Raw genomic sequence first — 22355 nt, 5'->3', positions numbered from 1 at the left:
TGAGAGAGTATGTTCCTCAGAGCCTCAGGTACGCATGGCGCACCAAGTTTGAGCTTTTGCACCAGGGTGCTATGACTGTCTCAGAGTATGTTTTCCATTACAAGTTTGTCTAGGCATGCACTAGCCTTGGTTTATATTGTTCGCGAGAGGGTTCGCCGATTTATTGAGGGCCTTATTCCTAGCATCAGGTCTAGCATGGCTCGTGAGTTGGAGATGGATATTTCTTATCAGAAGGTGTTGAGCATTGCTAGCAGGATTGAGGGTATGCATGTAGGGAGAGACAGGAGGGGTAGGCCAAGAGGTCTCGAGAATCGGGCCATTATTCTGGTGCCATACCCCAGCTGCAGGTCGTCATCGTAGGGATTATATGAGTCACCCTGTTCATTCAGCTCTTCCAGCATCCAGTAGTGCTCCATCTCCTCCTAGACCTCAGGACCCTTATTATGCACCTCCGATTTTTAGCACGTCTCCTGCGCGGGGTGCTTTTAGAGGTCAGTCCAGCAGACCTGGCCCGAGCCAGTCACAGCCACCACGTCCTCCCAAAGCTTGTTTTGAGTGTGGTGACACACGCCACATGGTGAGGGATTGCCCTAGACTTGGGAGGAGTGCACCTCCATAGACTTCTCAGCCACAGCGTGCCTCGTAGAGTTCTCAGGCTATGGTTACAGCTCCAGTTCTACCCCACCTTTTCAGCCATCTAGAGGTAGAGGTCGGTGAGGTAGAGGTCGCCCTAGAGGGGGAGGCCAGGCCAGATACTATACCCTTCCTGCCCGTACCGAGGTTGTTGCATCTGATTCTGTCATCACAAGTATTATATTGGTTTGCCACAGAGATGCATCGGTTCTATTCGATCCAGGCTCTACTTACTCTTATGTGTTTTCTTATTTTGCTCCGCATTTGGGTGTATCTCGGGATTTTTTGAGTTCCCCTGTTTATGTTTCTACTCCTGTGGGAGATTCTCTTATTGTTACTCAGTATGGTTGACTTCGATATTATCTTGGGCATGGACTGGTTGTCGCCCCATTATGCTATTCTTGATTGTCACACCAAAACCGTGACGCTGCCAGGTATACCGCGTGTTGAGTGGAGGGGTACTTTAGATCACACTCTCAGTAGAGTTATTTCTTTTCTTAAAGCTCAGCGTATGGTTGAGAAGGGGTGTGATACGTACTTAGCTTATGTGAGAGATGTCAGTATTGATACCCCTTCAGTTGATTCAGTCCCAGTAGTACAGGATTTTCTCGATGTGTTTCCAGATGATCTTCCAGGCAGGCCGCCTAATAGAGATATTGATTTTGGCATCAATCTGTTGCCGGGCACTCAGCCCATTTCTATTCCTCCATATCGTATGGCTCCTCCTGAGTTGAAGGAATTGAAGGATCAGTTACAGGAATTGCTTAATAAGGAATTCATTTGGCCCAGCGTATCACCTTGGGTGCTCCTGTCTTGTTTGTGAAGAAAAAAGATGGTTCTATGCATTTGTGTATTGATGATTACCAGTTGAACAAGGCTACAGTGAAGAACAGTTATCCTTTGCCTCGTATCGATGATTTGTTTGACCAGCTTCAGGGTGCACGGGTGTTTTCTAAGATTGATTTGCGCTCAGGTTACCATCAGTTGAAGATTCGGGAACCAGATATCCCGAAGACTGCTTTCAGGACTCGGTCTGGCCATTACGAGTTCCTTGTTATGTCATTTGGGTTGACCAATGCCCCAATATCCTTTATGCATTTGATGCACAGTGAGTTCCGATCGTATCTTGACGCGTTCGTCATTGTTTTTATTGATGATATTCTGGTGTTTTCCCATAGTCAGGAAGATCATGAGCAACACCTGAGGACTGTGCTTCAGACTTTGAGAGAGAAGAAGTTATATGCTAAGTTCTCAAAATATGAGTTTTGGTTGGATTCATTGGCATTCTTAGGCCACGTGGTATCGAGTGAGGGTATTCAGGTGGATCCGAAGAATATAGATGTCATGCAGAGGTGGCCTAGACCATCCTTAGCTACCGAGATCCGTAGTTTCCTTGGTTTGGCGGGCTACTACCATCGTTTTGTGGAGGGATTTTCATTGATTCCAGCCCCTATGACTAGGTTGACCCAGAAGGGTGCTCCGTTCTAGTATATAGGGGAGTGTGAGAAGAACTTTCAGAAGCTCAAGATAGCTTTGACCACAACCCCAATTTTGATACTGCCTACAGGTTCGGGGTCTTATACGGTCTAATGTGATGCCTCGAGGGTTGGTCTTGGAGCAGTATTGATGCAGAACGGTAGGGTGATTGCCTATGCATCCAGACAGTTGAAGATACATGAGAAGAACTACCCTGTTCACGACCTTGAGTTAGTTGCCATTGTTCACGCCTTAAAGATTTGGCGCCATTACTTATACGGTGTGCCCTATGAGATTTATACTGACCATCGGAGCTTGCAGCACTTGTTCAAGCAAAAAGATCTAAATTTGTGCTAGATGAGGTAGTTAGAGTTGCTAAAGGACTATGATATCACTATTTTGTATCACCCAAACAAGGCCAATGTGGTGGTCGATGCTTTGAGTCGCCGGGCAGAGAGTTTGGGGAGTTTGGCTTATTTACCAGCATCGGAGAGGCCTATGGCGATGGATATTCAGGCCTTAGCCACCCAGTTTGTAAGATTGGATCTTTCGAAGCTCAGTCGGGTTCTAGCTTGCGTGGTTTCTCGGTCTTCCTTATTTGACCGTATCAGGGAGCGGTGGTATGATGACCCATATTTGCTTGTTCTCAAGGACAAGGTTCATCATGGTGATGCCAGAGATGTGACTATTGGTGATGATGGGGTATTGAGGATGTATGGTCGGATTTGTGTACCCAATGTTGATGGGCTGCGAGATTTTATTCTAGAGGAGGCCCGTAGTTCGCGGTATTCCATCCATCCGGGTGCTGCGAAGATGTATCAGGATTTGAGGCAGCACTATTGGTGGAGGCGGATGAAGAAGGATATAGTTGGGTTCGTAGCTCGATGTCTTAACTGTCAGCAGGTGAAGTTTGAGCACTAGAGACCGGATGGGTTGCTTCAGCAGATAGAGATTTCGGAATGGAAGTGGGAGCAGATCACCATGGACTTTGTAGTTGGGCTCCCACAGACTTTGAGGAAGTTCGATGCGATTTGGGTGACTGTAGATCGGCTGACCTAGTCCGCTCACTTTATTCCTGTGTGTACTACTTATTCCTCAGAGCGACTGGTGGAGAGCTATATCCGTGAGAATGTTCGTCTGCATGGTATCCCGGTTTCCATCATTTCAGATAGAGGTTCCCAGTTCACATCACAGTTCTGGAGGGCCATTCAGTATGAGTTGGGTACTCGGGTGGAGTTGAGTACAACATTTCACCCTCAGACGGATGGACAGTCTGAGCGCATTATTTAGATTCTTGAGGATATGCTCTGTGCATGTGTGATCGAGTTTGGAGGGTCTTGGGATCAATTCTTGCCATTGGAGAAGTTTTCTTACAACAACAGCTATCAGTCCAGCATTCAGATGGCATCATGTGAGACTTTATATGGGAGACGGTGTAGATCTTCGGTGGCTTGGTTTGAGCCGAGTGAGGCTAGATTGTTGGGCACAGACCTGGTTCAGGATGCTTTGGAGAAGGTTAAGGTGATTCAGGATAGACTCCGTACAGCCCGGTCGAGACAGAAGAGTTATGCGAACCGGAAGGTTTGTGATGTTTCCTATATGGTTGGAGAGCGGGTTTTGCTTCGGGTTTCGCCTATGAAGGGCGTTATGAGATTCGGGAAGAAAGGAAAGTTAAGTCCGAGATTTATTGTCCCTTTTGAGATATTGAGGTATGTTGGGGAGGTTGATTATGAGCTTACCTTACCTCCCAGCTTGGCAAGAGTTCATCCGGTATTTCATGTTTCGATGCTCCTAAGGTATCACGGCGATCCGTCTCACGTGTTGGATTTTAGTTCAGTCAAGTTGGACAAGGATCTATCTTATGTTGAGGATCTAGTGGCAATATTGGACAGGCAGGTCAGAAAGCTGAGGTCAAAGAACATTGCTTCGGTAAAGGTTCAGTGGTGGGGCCAGCCGGTCGAGGAGGCGACCAGAGAGACCGAGCAGGATATACGCAGCCGTTACCCTCATCTTTTCACTACTTTAGGTATGTCTCTATGCTCGTTCGAGGATGAACGAATGTTTAAGTGTAGGAGGATGTGATGACTTGGCCGGTCGCCTTAATAATTAATGCCCCAATCCGCTATTAACAGCTTTCCCCAAGTTTATTTCCAATTGTCGGGATGTTCGGTTTTAAGTTTCGGAGAGTTTTGGGACACTTAGTTCCTAAATTAGAGCTTAAGTGTTAGAAAGTTGACCGTAGCCGGAACAGTGTGAAGACAGCCTCGGAATAGAAATCAGATGATTCCATTAGCTTTGTTGGGTGATTTTAGGGTTAGGAGCGTGTTCGGATTGTGTTTTGGAGGTTCGTAGCTAATTTAGGCTTGAAATGTCGAAGGTTGAATTTTTTGAAGTTTCCGGTTTGATAGTGAGATTTTGATCCGAGTGTCGGAATGGAATTTCGAGAGTTACAGTAGTTCCGTTATGTCATTTGGGATGTGTGTGCAAAATTTCAGGTCATTCGGACATGTTTTGGTTAGTTTTTGATCGAAAGTGAAATTCGAAAGATTTTTGAAACTTAGGCTTGAATCCGATGTGTTTTGGGTTGTTTTGATGTTGTTTTGAAGTGTTTTGAAGATTTGTACAAGTTTGAATATGGTTTTAGGATATGTTGATGCCTTTGGTTGAGGACCCGAGGGCCTCGGGATGAATTCTGATGGTTGACTGAGGAAATTTTGGAGTGAAGTTGTTGCAACAGTTGTTCTTCTGGTATTTTCGCATCTGCGGTTTGGGGACCGCAGATGCGGAGCCGCAGAAGCGGCGTAGAGGACCGTAGAAGTGAAATTTGGGATTTTCCTCAGGAACCGCAGATGCGGTGAAATGTCCGCAGAAGTACAACCGCTCCTGCGGTTAAGGTTCTGCAGATGCGAAAGCTGGGTCCTTAAGTGAAAGTCACAGATGCGACACTTGTTCCGCAGAAGCGGGACCGCAGATTTGGAAACTGCTGGGCATTATTTTAAAAGGGGTTCCGCAACTTGGGGGTTTATTTTCACCATTTCTAATTGTTTTTGGAGCTCTTTGAAGGAGATAGGAGAAGGATTCGAGGGGAATCACTTGGAGATAACATCCTTGACTTCATAACTCGTTTTTATGTGATTAAAGACCTAATTAGTGGTGAGAAATTTGGGGGAAATGGGTAATTAGGGCTTGAGTTTAAGAGACCTTTAAATGATGATTTGAGGGGTCATTTAGGCTCCGATTTCAGTGTTCTTGTTATATATAGACTCGTGAGAGTACGAGGTTTCTAAAAATGTAAATTTCACCCGATTCCGAGATGTGGGCCTGAGGGCGTTTTGGTCATTTTGCATAAATTCGCATATTAGCTTAGACTTTAATTGTAGAATGAGTTACTTGAAGTGTTATTTATATTATGCAATTTAATTGAATAGATTTGGGCCATTTGGAGTCGAGTACTCATGGCAAAGACGTGGTGTCGGGTTAATTTTGAGCTAGTTCGAAATAAGTGGTTGGTCTAACCTTGTGTGAGGGGGACCTTCCCCTAGGATATGATATATTTGATAATTGAAATGCCTTGTACGTGAGGTAACGAGTGCGTACTTGAGCTAATTGTTGAAAACCAATTTTACTTAAAGTATTTAAACTGAGTTCCTATCTTTCCTGTTTTATTCTACTTGCAAACTTAGCCTGTTGTTAGTTTAGAAAAGCATGCTTAGTTGACTTAATTGCCTATTTTCTTAAACTGCCTTAATTGCATTACGTGAAGCATATTAGGATAGAATTAACTGTTTACTTAGTAAGAAATTAGCATTTAATTTATCATTCTTGTGTTGTTGCTGTGTGTTTTAAATTGGGACTACGAGACAGTATTCCGGGAGATCTCCTATACGTATTGATGACCTGGACTAAGGTGTGGTATACCAAGAGATTCCTAGCAGATAGATTGAGGATACCGAGAGATCCTCGGGATACCAAGGGATCCCTGGCATATATTGAGGATACCGAGAGATCCTCGGGATACCAAAAGATCCCTGGCATATATTGAGGATACCGAGAGATCCTCGGGATACCAAGAGATCCCTGGCATATATTGAGGATACCAAGAGATCCTCGGGATATCAAGAGATCCCTAGTACATGTTGAGGATACTAAGAGATCCCCGCTTACTTTCCTTGTGGTTTTCCTTCATGTCGGTTTCCGTTATTGTACTCTTATTATCCTGAGTAGATTCTTACTGTAGATTCTCAATAGTACTGCTTATCTTATCCTGTCATCTTTATATTCATTTAATCTCAGTAGGGCCCTGACCTTCCTCGTCACTACCCAACCGAGGTTAGGCTTGACACTTACTGAGTACCGCTGTGGTGTATTCATACCTCTTCTGCACATGTTTTTCATGTGCAGATCCAGGTACCGCTACTTAGGCCTATCATCTTTGAGGAGGCGATTGCTCTAGAGACTTCGAGGTACATCTGTCATGCCTGCAGACCAAGAAGTCCCTTTCTATTCCTGCTTTTAGTATTTATCCCTTCTGTACTTTTCTGTTCTTATTAGACATTCCGGAGTTAGAGCTATGTAGTATTGATCTTAGCTTGTGATTCGTGGGTTTCCGTGTCTTGGATTTATATATTGGTATTGAGAGTTAAACATGGTGTAATCCGAGCGGCACATTTAAATACTGTTACTACTTTATTCTGTTTTAAATTGTTTTACTTCTGCAAAATATTTGGTTTTCTTCCGCAAATTAGGCATATCTAGTCGTAGAGACTAGGTGCTGTCACGATGGTTCACGGACGGTGAACCGGGGTCGTGTCAATATCCACAGTTTATAATTTCTTTAAAGATTAGTCAATTCTCTCAAACTTATGGACACGACGTTCTAAAGTTTAAACTTCAAAGTTCAAGCTACAGGATATCGTGTTCTAAAGTTCGAAAATTGTGTTCAGAAGCTCGAATCTTATGTCCTGAATTTTAAATTAGTAGTTCAAAATTTAGGACAGTTGTCCTGAATTTCAAATTAGTTGTTCAAAAATTCAAGACACTAAGTCTTGAATATCAAATTCAGGATACTTAGTCCTGAAGTTTGAGTGAATTGGCTAATCTTTAAATACATTATAATTTATAGATATATTTTAAATAGCGAACTTAAAAGTGGTTATTGGTGCACTTCACCCTCACTTATGGGATGAAAGGTCTCCTTATATAATTTTGGACAATATTATCTTATTAACTAGCTTTTGGGTTGAGTTAGACGTAAAGTCTATTTTTTTAATTATCGTATCAGCGTTTAGGGGTAATATATTTCAAATTAGGCCTAATGGTCTAATGGTCTTTGGCAAACATCTTTTTTTAATTTTGGGTTGAGTTAGTCCTAATGGTCTTGGGCAAAGCATATCAAGATTATTTGGGCCAAACTGGGTTGAATAAACACAGCTCGTCCAACTGAAGTTTGAACAAGATGGACAAACTTATATTACATATCAAGATTGACACTTCTAGTGATAATCTTTGCTAAGGCAAGGAGTGAGAGTACTTGCAGGATAGCATGGTAGAAAAGTAGAAGTCATCGGTGGAAGGAAAACATTAGTACTGCAGGGTACATGTGAATCAAACATTTTCGACGTGGAACATAAAATGCATGTGAAAGATCACTAGAAGTATAACAAATAACAGATTAAGAATCATTAGTGGAAAAAACCTAAATATTGACCCATCAAATCAAAATCCTAAATCCGCCTCAGATTGAAGTAGTTGTTGAGGTCTGCCTTCCAAGTTGAACAGAAGTTAACTTGGCAAGTTGTCATTCAGAAAATAAGATAGATGATCATTGAACTTAGTGAGGTCGGTCTTAGATCCTAATTTATAAGCAGTATGAAAATATGGGTGCGATCTTGATATTCCACTATTCATAATAATGCCAAACGTGGAAGGATGATAAAGGCCGAATATTTTCTCTAGGAACAGTTCAATCTAAATAATTATACAAATATGATTAGCCTCTCTATATATAAAAGCTGGATTATTATTTGTAATTAAGGGTGTGTTTGATATGAAGGAAAATATTTTTTTATGTTTGGTTGGTTTAAATATTTTGGAAAATATTTTCCTCATGAATTCATTTTTCTCCAATTGGAGGAAAATATTTTTCAGAAAATATTTTCCAAAACTCTTTTTCAACCTTCCTACCTTATTCCTACCCCCACCCATCCACCCCCACACCCTCACCTATCCACCCCAACCCTCCCCACCACACCCCGACCCTCCACCGCACCCTAAATTGAAATATTATAATTAATAGTACTTTCTTTTCACGTTATAGATAGAGTACTTTCATTTCAACAAAATGATTTATTTTAACAAAAAGAGTATTTTCTATTCATTATATAAAAAAGTATTTTCTTTCATTTCAACAAAATGAGTATTTTATTTTTATGTTGTAGAAAGAGCACTTTCTTTTTCAATCGAAAAAAGTATTTTCTTTTTAGTTATGGAGCACAAATTTCAATTGCGTAATATAGTAAAGCAACACATTAGTTCCCTTGGGTTTGTGTGAATTTTTAGAAGAATAATTAAATTCTTAAAGAAAAAAGAGTCCTGAAAATGTTAGGTATTTGGAGGGGGGAGGGGGGAAAGGAAATATAGGGCTTGAGAGAAGGGGGAGAGTAGAGTAGTATAAATAATTATTTTCCTAAAAAATATTTTTTACTCTCTAACCAAATACTAGAAAATATTTTCCTAATTTTTATTTTCACTCACCAACCAAACAAGGAAAAATAATGATAAATCACTCATTTTCCATGAAAATATTTTCTAGGGAAATATTTTCTATGGAAAATATTGCTCCCAAACACACACGCAAGTATACGTGGTCGTACAAGTAATATAGGACTATAAGTCCAGATATCATACCCACATGGACAATCGGTTATTATTTACTAAATTAAACGAAGACAATTAATCTATTCAAGCACTTTTCTAAAGATATTTAACTAAAACTAATCTAGAGTAGCAAATTAAGAGATTAAAGAAAACAAGCCGACAATCTTAGAGGCGAATTCAATAGGAGAAAATATTCTAGAGCTATGGGTTAGCTAAAAATCCCGTTGAGTTTTCTACTCAGATTGTCTAATTAATTTATCTGGCTTATTGGTTGACAGGGTTAATAGTACTCGTAGCCTTCTCTCGAAGTACTACTCGCCTATTCAAGCTAACCTAATACCTATATTCCTATGGAATTAGGATTAACAAAAATGCATTAATAATTTCTGTATAGTAACCAAGTAAGGCGATTAGGTATATCCCTATCCTAACCGCAAATCTGTTCCCAATACTCAGGTTCAAGATCTTGCTCTACTCAATCTTATAAGCAATCTAGAATTTCCTCTCCCGAGTGCAGTCCTAGATTCGTATATAGTATTCAATTGGTGATCAAACAATCAAATAATTAAGCGCAAGATTGAATAAATAAATCAATCTGATTAAATAATAAGAACAATTCAAGCTTCAAGCTACAATGTTCATGTAGCACCCCACAATTCTAGAACTAATATGAAACTAAAAGAAGTGAAGAGAAGAAAAATTAGTTAGAAGCCTCCAAGCGTGGTGTGTGTTCCCCCGTGTGAATTTTCATTCAAAGTATGTTAAATCTCCTCCAAATTAGGTTTACACTTGCTTTTATACGATTTGGGGGGGGGGGGGGTTGGGCCGAAATAACCTTTTTCTTGGAGAAGTTGGAGAAGTTTCCGTCACTAGTGCCTAGGGTAGAGTGGGGCGCTAGCCCTGGCGATGGGAAAATAAACATTCTGGAATTGGGCCACAGGTAGCGCCCCATGCTGCTTGTGGCCCTGGAAATCGCCATTTTCAACTTTTTCTCCTTTTGGCTCTAATCTTGCACCTTTCGCCCCTATTACCTACGGATGATTCCTACATATAAAAACACTACGAATAAGCATAAATCAATATATTTCACATCCGAAATCCATGAAACATGAGTAAAATATGAGGCAATGTACATACAAATATATTACTTTAATCCAAATGTCAACACCCCACACTTAAACTCTTACTCGCCCTCGAGCAACCTAAACTTTACTACTTAAACCACACAACTCGAAATACCACATCATTGGGGGAGCACATGACCATTAAGCACACTATACCTATGACTATGGTTGATAGCAACAATTAAGCTAGAGCATATGCAATCACATACACTTGCCCTTTACTTATGCCATTCTTCAAAGGAATTATTCACAACTAAGACAATGTGCTCATAACAATCCTATCCTCAAAAACCGACTCAATATCACAATGCACTCATGGCTTGAATACCCAACATCACAGAGAAGTCTAATAATGTTATCTATCCCTCGTGAAACCATGTGCCCTCACAACAAGAACAAGAGAGTAAGTTGAACTCACACATTCAAATTTCATGATCAAATATAATCTAAGGACTCACATCTACTAAAGAAAATCTCTCACTCTCACAAAGAAGTCACATGCATGCAAAAAAGTACCATAGGCTTGCCCATAATGTAAATCTCCACTAATGTAGGCTCACTCGATCTAAAATCAATTAGGACTTTATATGGTTGTAATGTGGGATAAGGGACGGGAAGGATATATTCAAGATTAGTGGTTCACCCTCCTAAGCACTTTAATATATATAAGAAATAGTGGTTCACCCTCCTAAGTATTTTAACACATCACATAATAAACTTTAAGCGCAAATTCTTCAATCCACTTCAATTTCACAAACAAGATCCCTCTGTACATTTATTCCCACTTTCTTTAAGCACTATTTTAATTTATACCCCACTAGCAAGAACAAGACAACAATTCATTCATCTCTATTTTTCCTTCTCTTTTTCAGAGTTTTCTTTCTTTTACTTTGTTTTGTTTTTCCTCAATTTTGCTAGTGGTGTATTATTACACAAAACAAGTGCACCTTTCATTTATTGATTCCACTCGAAAGTCTCCCCACACTTAGTCTTTTCTTTTCCTGGCACTCATTGTACAATTAAAATTTCTTAAGAGGTACAAGATCAAACAAATGTCAATTAAGAACAAATATGCTCGTATTGTGGGTGCCAAATAAAATGTCTATAGGCTCAAAAAAGGTTTATTAGGGATCAATTTTATTTTGATAAGCAATTAAGCTCAACAAGATCAAAGAAAGCCTAGATTCATTTTTCAAACAGAGCATCACCTAAACTTTCGCTTCGACTCACATACCGGGCAAGTTCTAGACTCAATCACAATAATGGCACATGACTCACTAAGGATAGTCTCATTCTGACTCTCAAACAATGAAAGTATTCATAGAGCCACAATATATTAAGCACTAAGCACAAAATGAACAATAGTCAAGTAAAAGAGACATAGGCATCACAAAGACATGCTATCCAATTTCATCAAGGCATCATGAACAATTTCAAACACATAGGGAAGATACTACACATGCCAAAGCCTAAATATGCTACTATCAAACAAGTCAAGGGAGCCTAAGTTCATCAATCTTCCTCCTTTTATTTCCTAAATTCCTAATCTACTCTAAAAATAAAAAATACTACTACCCGATTTAAACTACATCCCATGAAAAAGAACCGTGGCACAAAGAAAAATCACAGGAGATTATTACTACCTAAAGTATTTTTTTATTGGACCTTAATCCCTCAATAATGTTGTCCACAAAATCCATCGTCGGGAAAAGTCCAAAAATTATGATTTTTTCGTTCTTTTTTATTTTTTAATTTTTTTTCAACAACTACTACACTAAACTAAGAAAAAAAATATTAGAACTAAGTTAGGATAGCACAGAAATCACCCAAATAATCTCCTCACCCCATAATTAAAATTGTGCAATTTCCTCAATGCACACTCTAAATGACAAGAGGGTAAAAAAGACTCCCTGGTAGGCCAAAGGCCGGAGCATTAGCAGCTCACGGGATACTCAGACTTCTCCCAGGTATGATCCTTTGTGTGGGTACCTCACACTTAGTTTCAACCACCTGCTCACTTTTGCACATGCCTGTTAGCTTTGACTCCATGATCCTACTCCTAAAAAACACAAAAAACAACACTACAAAAAGAAAAACACAATTAACAAAAAAATAAACAAAAAGAAAAAGGAAAAAATAGAATTGGGTTGCCTCCCAACAAATGCCTTATTTATAGTCGTTGCATGACTTACGCTACTGCATCACTTTTTCTTCCACTTTGAGGATATGAATTGTGACCCCAATTTTACATTAATCTTTTCTGTTACGTTCCTGGGCGGTGGTGTAAAAATAAAGGAACCAAGCAATAGGTGTCACATCTTGCACTTCTTGGACTTTAAATGAGGGATGTCGTTTTGTCTTCTTAGCATTGCAAATTTCAGAATATATACACTTTGTTCCATATTCCTTGACTCCTCCATAGGCTGAAACAGATCAATTCTCGTGTCACCAACCAAGCACAATGTTGAAAAATGGTTAGAATGAGGCCCAATGCGCTCCAACTCTAGAATCGTTTCACTTTTGACATCCTCACTTGTGCACACTTCGTCAATCTTGGCATCATTAATAATATTTTGGTCGAATAGTTGAAATTCCTATTTCCGCTCCACAAGCTGGCCGGCACCCACAAAAATTAGTTGTAGGGCATCATACGCCTCAACCTTTTTATTCCATTGAGCCTGCAGGTCATGGATATCTGAGCCAAATTGATCTATCTCTTGCCTGAGCTCAATTCTTTCTTCTATCAGTTATTTTGCCATATTTGAAAGACCATCACGGAGAGACTCATGAAATTTTATTAGCTGAGCTTGTTCCTCTAGCTAATATTGGCTCACTATATCTGTTTCTTTAAAATTATCTTCTTGTGGGAACACACTCTCTTTAGCTAATTCTTCCGCCTCGACCTTCATTCTCATGATTGCTGCACTAATTCTTTGTATAGCCTTTTGATTTTCATCTTGTTGCTCGGCTACTTGCCTCGTCATGTCCATAATACGAGCAACACGTTCCATATCCTCCACTTTATTGCTCCTATAAAACTCATAAACATTATTAGAAACATCATAATAAGAGCTCTGAGAAGGATAATAAGAATTAGGACAACTATCCCAATGGCCATATTGACCACCACATACATTACAAATATTCCACTCATAAGATTGAGATTCACAATTTTACCACAAGTGTGGTCCTCCACAACATGGACAAGGATCACCAAAGTAAAAATAACCAACATTCAACCAATTATCATTCCAAGATACCATATCAACAAAGATAGTAAAATACTAAACTTAGCTAAGAAAGAAAAATTCAATAGATAAAAAGTAAAAATCTAATCTAGTAAAATAGTTAATTTCTAAGTCCCCGACAATGACGCCAAAAACTTATTGCTCCCAAATGCACAACAAGTATACGTGCTCGTACAAGTAAAATAGGATTGTAAGTCCAGATATCGTACCCACAAGAACTTGTGATTAGCTATTTACTAAATTAAACTAAGATAATTAATGTATTCAAGAACTTTTCTAAAGATATTTAACTAAAACTAATCTAGAGTCGCAACCTAAGAGATTAAAGAAAATAAGTCCGCAATCTTAGAGGCGAATTTAATGGGAGAAAATATTCTAGAGCTATGGGTTAGCTAAAAATCCCGTTGAGTTTTCTACTTAAATTGTCTAATTAATTTATCTGGTTTATTGGATGACATGGTTAATATTACTCGTAGCCTTCTCCCGAAGTACTACTCGCCTATTCAAGCTAACCTAATGCCTATATTTCTATTGAATTAGGATTAACAAAAACGCATTAATAATTCCTATATAGTAACCAAGCAAGACGATTAGATATATCCCTATCCTAACAGCAAATCCGTTCCCAATACTCAGGTTCAAGATCTTGCTCTACTCAATCTTATATGCAATCTAGAATTCCTTTTCCCGAGTTCAATCCTAGATTCATAGATAGTATTAAATTGATGATCAAGCAATCAAATAATTAAGCACAAGATTAAATAAATAAATTAATATAATAAAATAATAAGAACAATTCAAGTTTCAAACTACAATGTCCATGTAACATCCCACAACTCTAGAACTAATAAACTATGAAACTAAAAGAAGAGAAGAGAACAAAAGCTAGTTATAAACCTCCTCCAAGCTTGGTGTGTGTTCCCCCACATGAATTCTCCTTCAAAGTTAGTTAGATCTCCTCCAAATTAGGTTTAGACTTACTTTTATACGAGTTGGGGAGAGGGGGGAGGTCTTGGACCGAAATAACCTTGTTCCAGACAAAGTTGGAGAAGTTTCCCGTCACCAGCGCCCAGGGTAGCATGGAGCGCTAGCCCTGGCGCTGGGAAAACAAACATTCTGGAAATTGGGCCACAGGTAGCGCCCTACGCTGCCTGTGGCCCTGGAAATCGCCATTTTCAACTTTTTCTCCTTTTTGGCTCTAATCTCACATCTTTCGTCCCCTATTATCTCTGGATAATTCCTACATATAAAAACACCACGAATAAGCATAAATCAATACATTTTACATTCGAAATCTACGAAACACGAGTAAAATATTAGGCGATATACATACAAAAATATATACTTTAAGCCAAACATCAAAAAAAAAATTTATTCATACCAAACGCATCCTAGGTCCTTGGGATTTTTGTTAATAATGTGATCACCTACTAGGCCCTGGCGTTCAAGATGGGCAAGCAATCCAAGAGATAATTTCATTTGACAGGGCACACCTACCGTTAACCAATGTCTAGTTGTCTATTAGATTATCAAAACATCCACCAGGCAACTGGCCATATTTGTACTAGAAAATAATGCAAGGTAGGGGTGTTCATAAAAATCCGAAAAATCGAACCAAACCGAAAACCAAATTAAACCGACCAAAAAAATCGATATTTTTTAGTTTGGTTTGGTTTTGGTTTTGAATTTTAAAAACCGATCAAATTTGGTTCGGTTTTGGTTTTAATCAAAAAATAACCGCAAAACCGAACCAAACCAAACCGACTATAGAAGTAGCTATTTCAAATTTATTATTACATATATATATATATATATATATATATATATATATATATATATATATATATATATATATATATATATATATGTATATTTTTATACAAAGTTTCAAAAAATTTATGGTTAATGTTAATCATTTGCATTTTTAGTACAGTTCTTTACCTTTATATTCTAGTTTGATTAGTAGTTTTCTTTTGTTAAGTGTAAGAATACATTTCATATTAAAAAATATATTTTTTCAATTGAGTCCTTAAATTATTCATCACTATTTGATTCAATTATCATCAATATATTTTAGTAAATAATAGATTTCTCAAAGGGCAATTGATTTGATAGTGTTACGTTGAAAATGTGGTCGCCGAAATATGTGTTTGGTAGTGTATGCCTTATATTTAAGAAAAAACCGACAAATAACCAAAAAAATCAAAAAACCGACAAAACCCGACATAAACCGTATCGAGAAAAAACCGACTTAATTGGTTTGGTTTGATTCTAATATTTAAAAAATCGACTTACTTGGTTTGGTTTCTTTTTATGAAAAAACCGATCCAAACCGAACTATGAACACCCCTAATACAAGGGATCACCAAGCCTAGTTATGGGTCCTCACAAATTTGTCTTTTCCTATGTCGTTTTAATTATTGTCCTAGAATGTGGGGTTCAGAATTATTGCGACACTATCTGACGACTCATATGGCCTACTATTATTTAGTCCCTCCGTTCACTAACTTCTCACTTTTTTTTTAGAGCAATTTGACTAATTTTTAAAATTAAATTTTCTTAATATTTTAAAATTAAAATTTAAATATTCGAAAATTATACTAATAGTACTATAATTTATAATTTTTCTCATATCAATATGGTGAAAAATATATGATAAAATGTTGGTCAAAGTTTATCTAACTTTAACTCTCGAACATCGAAACATAATAAGTAATAGTGAATGGAGAGAGTAGTATTTTATCGTGACATTAAATATAGAATACATCACTTGATAGCTAAGTCTAAGGATCGTTTGGTAGGTTTTATTATAAGAAAAATAATACTATATGTATTAGCTTTGGTGTGATTAGTCTCTTGTTTGATACTACTTTTTAATCTATGTATAAGTATAGTTAATATTATACCTTATTCAGTACTATTCTTATACATGGCAAATCATGACATTAACAATCACAATTTTAACGGAAAAGGGCAAAAAATATCCTTGAACTATTCGAAATAGCTCAAAAATATCCTCCGTTTGTTTTTTGTGCAAAAAATATCTCTGTCGTCTATGTTTTGGACCACAAATGCTCCTAAACCGTTAGTTTTGCCATTGAAGCTGACATGACAGTCCAACTATGTTAGATTTGCTTACATGACCATCCACCTAAACAATCCAACATGACAAAATTGTTTTTTCGAAAAAATTATTTTTCTGATTTTTTTTATTAAAATACAAAATCAACATTTATTCCCAAAAAAGTAAAAAATATTCGGAAAAATTATTTATTTTGGATTTTTCTTATTAAAATACAAAATAAAAACTTATTCCGAAAATAGTAACAAAAATTCAGAAAAATTTATATTATGTAGCCAAGAAAATATATAAAACAATATATTTTTTTTTGTATATAACATATAAAATCTATATTATATACTAATACATACATTTTTCGACTATTATTTTTAGAGCCACTAATATAATATCATTTTCCAAAAGGGCATAAAATTAAAATCTTAAAGTAAGGCGTTATTTTATTATAGTGGGTGGGGCGCAAAAAGTCAAAGAAATGATACATCATTCTGTAACAGTGAGCTTAGCGTAGATCTCACATATCACAACAAAGGAAGCTAGTAGTCACGTTATTAATTAGGTAACTGCTTAAATTAAAATTGTTGAGAATCAAGAAAGAAAATATCAGGGGTTTGGATCTATCAACCAATGTAGTACATAGGGTCAGGGACTTTGAAAGTACGAGAACCCACGTTGTCTCCTAGGATATCACTCCATTGGTCTCCAATGTTGCCAACAATTCTGTATCCAGCTTTCACTAGCTCTGTTCTCTTGCTTGATTTAAACTCCACTGCTGTTCCCGAATCGTTATCTCCCCTGCAACAAGTTTAAAATAGATTTTTGTAACTTGTGATCTAAAATAAGTTATACATATTTGTGTGACTTATATATACATATTTGTGTGACTTATATAAATCATCGCATTAGGGTTAGAAAGAAAAGTATGACATATAAATTGCTTACTTTAGTACAAGCTTTGCCCAGTTACTGTAACCAGCTTTCTTGAGATTTGTGATCCTTACTTGTTTGAAAGATTCTCGAGTCCCTGTTATGAAAACTGGCTTGATTCCCAGAGACAACACTGTTTTGTATACTCCAAGTATTGAAGGAATGGCAGGTGCTTTCCCCTCGGCCACCCATGCATTAAACTTTGTACTGTTGAAAGGTATAGCCCTGCAACAAAAATGCATGAGATACAAAACGTATTATGTACTAATAGTTATATAAAAGAAAAAAAAGGGAATTTTTTTTTGATGGTTTTTGCATTTTTACCCAAAAGCAACATCAGATCGAGCGTAGTAAGGAAGATTAGAGAGAGTAGTCTCATCAATATCAAATACCCAAACGTCCTTTCCATCTCCGCTTAGTTTGAGACTCTTGGCGTACTCAATAGCAGCATTGGCCACAGCCTCACAGTCATGACGATATTGTTTGCCTAACATGTAATGACCTATATAGTTTTCACAGGAGATAGGCACCAATTTCCAATTTTGAAGGTTGTTAGTCTCCACGGCAAGACGCCAACTAAGACAGTCCAATTGTGGGACGCGATAACCAGCCGAGCCAGTCTGTGGCCTCAGACGATGGATTTCTACCACTTGGCTTATGACCTCTACATTGTTGAACGTAGAGGCCACTGTCACCGCTACTATAGTTGAAATAAAGAAAAGCAAAGCAAAAGACCTCATATTATGGTTTTAACAAAATATATGATAGGAAGGAGAAATGGGAGAAGTTGAAGATGTTGAGATAAGTTGGTATATGGTGGCTTAAATAAGACTCTTAATCTCAATAGCCTCAACTCAAGCAAGACAATTAAACAGGTGATCACGTTTTTCACGACATGAATTATGCTTTGTCAGGATAGACTTTTGTGATTCTCACTTATTTCTTTACTGTTAATTTCTTTTTCATTTCCTTGTCAATCGTACAAGAATATAAACCACAAAGATAGAGGAAGGACAAGTGGGGAAAAGAGAATCAACGAATGTATTTTGTTATTCTTGAATGTGTCTACGCTTAACGTTCATTTGTATTTTGTGTATAGTTAAATGGTTAATTCTCTATTGAATAGGTAGGCTATGCTAATTATATACATGAACGCATTTTCTTATATATATATTTAAATTCACCTCTTTCTAATATTTAATATTACTGATTCTTCGCGCATCGTGCGGGTGCTTTACTAGTACTAAACAATACTGTATCTGATTATTTAAACGTAAAGGTTCTTTCGATCTCACGGTGATCTCCACACAAGAATATAATTCTCTAAGCGGAATAATAGACTTCTTACAAACACCTAATTTAATGTAACATCATTTTCATTTCTCAATTAATTGGTTCTCGTGTGCGAGTGTATATATGTACGTATCTATATAATAGGAATTAATTATAAGTTATACGTACATAAAAAAAACACCAATTATCAAAGAGACTATAGTATACGCAAATTAACACACCAATGAGAATATAATGAACATTTTGGTAGTTTTTCTCAATTCATCTCACATTAGTGGGTGTATTAGTACAGCTACTTTAATCATAACAAGACCAACTTGTCCTAAATTATCATATTTTAGATGCGCACAGTTATTAAACGATATTTAAAGTAAAAATAAACAATTTAACAATAGGATACTGGATCATAACTTTATCGAACAGATAAATAGCCGTGTGCACCATCAAAAGAGATAACAATAAATATAAAAACCATGTGTCCAACCAGCCTATATATATATATATATAATTTGATATGTTCAATTTTTGGTCGTTGAACCTACCACTGCAAGTTGGATTTTTTAAAGATGGAGAAGTAGTAAAGAAATGGAGAGCCATAGCAGCTTGTTTTTCTCACGACCCAAATTCCATTATAGGTCGTGATGACATCTAACAAGGAATTTTAGGTCGTGATAATGCCCAACACCGTTGTTAGGCAAGTCAACACTAATTAATTAGTGAGTTCTCATTTATTTTCATTAAACAACCCCAAACGTTTACTTAATTAAAATTTAAAACAGTCGATAAATAGCAAATTTATAAAGCAACTGAAACGGGAATGACTAAAGAAAATCATAATTTCAAGAATACAATCCAAAAATAATAGTCTACTAATGTGTGTGTCAGGATCTAGTGTCACAAGTACGAGGGCAACTAGTAGAATGTACAGAAATATAACTATCGTACTACCTAAAATAGAATAGACAGTAATAACAAAAGGAGACTTCGACATGCTGCTGAACGGCTCAGAAAGGGCAGCTCACTATGAAATCTCGATCAAGTATCAGGGATGCACGCCGGAGGGGTAGCTAGATGCGCCTGCCTCAGATCCTGTACAATTAAGTACAGAAGCGTAGTATGAGTACATAAACAATATGTACCCAGTAAGTATCCAGTCTAACATCGAAGAAGCAGTAATGAAGAGTCGACTTGACACCTACTAGGGTCAATAATAATACAGTTTAAGTGTTATGCTAAGCATGAATAACATGAATACAAATGACATTCCAAGAACAAGGAGAAATAAGATACTCTCTTATAAACAACATATCAATTTCGGTCATATCATGTAATAACTTACATTTCAAAGAATTTATGCAGTGTAAATCACGGAAAGTTCCACATAGATAACATGCGCACATTATGCCGAGGTCGTACGATCCGATCCAATATAATATTAAACTGTATACTGCCAGAAGGTCGAATGACGCGAACCATAAATGCATCTTTTTACTACCGAGGTGCTCGGCCTGATCCACAACTAATAATTTATTATCAAGGAAGCATACATTGGCCATTTTTAATCAAGTAACTCATACAAATTCTCAAGTAAGTGAGTATAACCTGACTAGATGTACTAACTGAGGAACCCTTCCATTCCAACTGTGGCGACTCTAGCATCGCTAAGGTAACAGTCTTGGCATGACAATCTAGGATGGTGTGATATGGGAATAACCAATCCATGCCCAGGATGACCTCAAAGTCGGTCATATCAAGTAACAGGAGATCCGCTCTAGTATCAAAACCACATAATGTGACCACACAGGATCGATAGATCCAATCCACAACCACAGAATCGCCGACAAGAGTACCCAATGACTCACGAGGAATATCCAGGAAATGAGAAAATAGAGATGATACATATGAATAGGTAGACCCTGGATCAAATAATATTGAAGCATCCCTATCGTAGACGGAAATAATACCTATGATAACGGTATCTGAGGCCAATGCATCTGGTCTGGCCAGAAAAGTATAGAATCTGACTGAAGCGCCGGCTGGCTAGCCTCCACCTGACTGAATAGTAGCTGGCTGACCTCCCCCTGTCTGGCCTCCACCTCTAGGACGACCCCTATCAGTCTGCCTTCCGCCTCTAGGCGGCCGAACAGTCGGTGTTGTAATCATGGGCTGTTGACCCTGCTGCACTGCCTTGCCCCAAAGTTTGGGGAAGTATCTCTTCATATGACCAAGATCTCCGCACTCGAAACAACCCTCGGTGCGGTGACCTGTTGCTCTGATGTTTGACCCTGATGGCCTATAGACCCATTGCAAGAAGCCTGAATAGCCGGTAGGCGGTATGAACTCTCCGGTATAGCACTAAAGTAGGAGCTAGAAGAACCCTAGGGACCTGAATACCCATTGGTAGAACCCTGGATGGATGGAGGGAAGTAAGGACTCTCTGATATGGCGCTGAAATAGGGGCTCGTTGGAGCACCTTGAGGAGGTGGTGGTGCTAAATATGGGGGCCTACTAGACTGACCCCTCATAAACTAACCTCTGCCCCTAGCCGGGGCACCTCTAAACTCTTCACAGAAACGGGCCCTCTTGTCCTACTGCATCTGCTCTCTACCTCTCTAATGGTAGCCCTCAATCCTCCGAGAAATCTCCACTACCAGCTGATAAGAAGTCCCCATCTCAACCTCTCGTGCCATGTTGGCCCTAATACCGGAGTGCAATCCTGAAACAAATCTCCGCACTCTCTCTGCGTTGGTAGGAAGTATCATGAGTGCATGGCAAGACAACTTAGAAAACCTCACCTCATAGTCGGTTACTGACATCTGACCCTGCTTAAGATGCTCAAACTGATATCGTAACTCTTCCATCTCAGTGGGTGGAATATACCTATACAAGAAAAGCTGTGTGAACTGGTCCCAGGTGATGGGAGGAGAACCTGTTGGCCTGCCAAGAACATAAGACTGCCACCATCTACGGATCCTGCCCTCCAGCTGGAAAGTAGTGAAGTCAACCCCATGAGACTCCAATATCCTCATGTTGTGCAATCTGTTCCTGCACCTATCAATGAAATCCTGGGCATTCTCATGACGCTCGCCTCCAAAGATATGAGGGTGTAGCCTAGTCCATCTGTCCGATAACTTTTACGGATCGCCGTCTATAGCTGGTCTGGGATCGGGTACCACTGCGGCAACTGGTTGGACCCCATCGCGTGTAGTGCACCCGGAGTCTGATACATTGAAGCTGCATGACCAGGAGCCTGAGCAGTAGGGGTCAGTGCTCCCCCTCCCGCCTGAGATGTGGCTGGGTCTGCTGGAAATAAACCAACCTAGGTCATAGAATCCATGAACCACAGCTTACGGCCCATGACCTTCTTAAAGCCCGGTGCTGTCATGAAGTCCGCCAGGGTAGGCTCTGCTGTAGGCACCTTGCCCTGCTTCTCAATAATTGGATCCCTTGCTAGATCCGTCGGTGGTGCAACTGGGGCAGCCCTGGGATGCCCTCGTCCCATACCTCGGGCTAGTACTCTCCCCCGACCTCTACCTCATCCTCTAGCAATGGGGGGAATAGCTCTTCCCGGGTCTGGAACGTCCATCATGCACGTCCTCACCATCCGTGAGAGAATAGAAGAAGGAAATTCAGTATACCATTAACTGCACGATAGAATATAAATAAAGAGTAGTTTCCTAACACCCTATAGCCTCTCGA

General features: G+C 38.6%; 1 protein-coding gene across 1 annotated transcript; it reads right to left on the bottom strand.

Moving 5' to 3' along the window:
• Positions 1-16850: 16850 nt before the first annotated feature.
• On the bottom strand, positions 16851-18165 carry LOC107759996 (acid phosphatase 1-like). Its single transcript, XM_016578017.2, has 3 exons — positions 17688-18165; positions 17379-17588; positions 16851-17231 (listed from the first exon to the last, which is right to left on the bottom strand). Exons 1-3 carry the CDS (start codon positions 18101-18103, stop codon positions 17057-17059), a joined length of 801 nt encoding a protein of 266 aa, XP_016433503.1. The 5' UTR covers positions 18104-18165; the 3' UTR covers positions 16851-17056.
• Positions 18166-22355: the final 4190 nt, after the last annotated feature.

The sequence above is a fragment of the Nicotiana tabacum genome, chromosome 8 (assembly GCF_000715075.1).
Source record: "Nicotiana tabacum cultivar K326 chromosome 8, ASM71507v2, whole genome shotgun sequence".
In the NCBI taxonomy this organism is placed as follows: domain Eukaryota; kingdom Viridiplantae; phylum Streptophyta; class Magnoliopsida; order Solanales; family Solanaceae; genus Nicotiana; species Nicotiana tabacum.
This window is presented reverse-complemented; position numbering and strand designations above follow the sequence as displayed.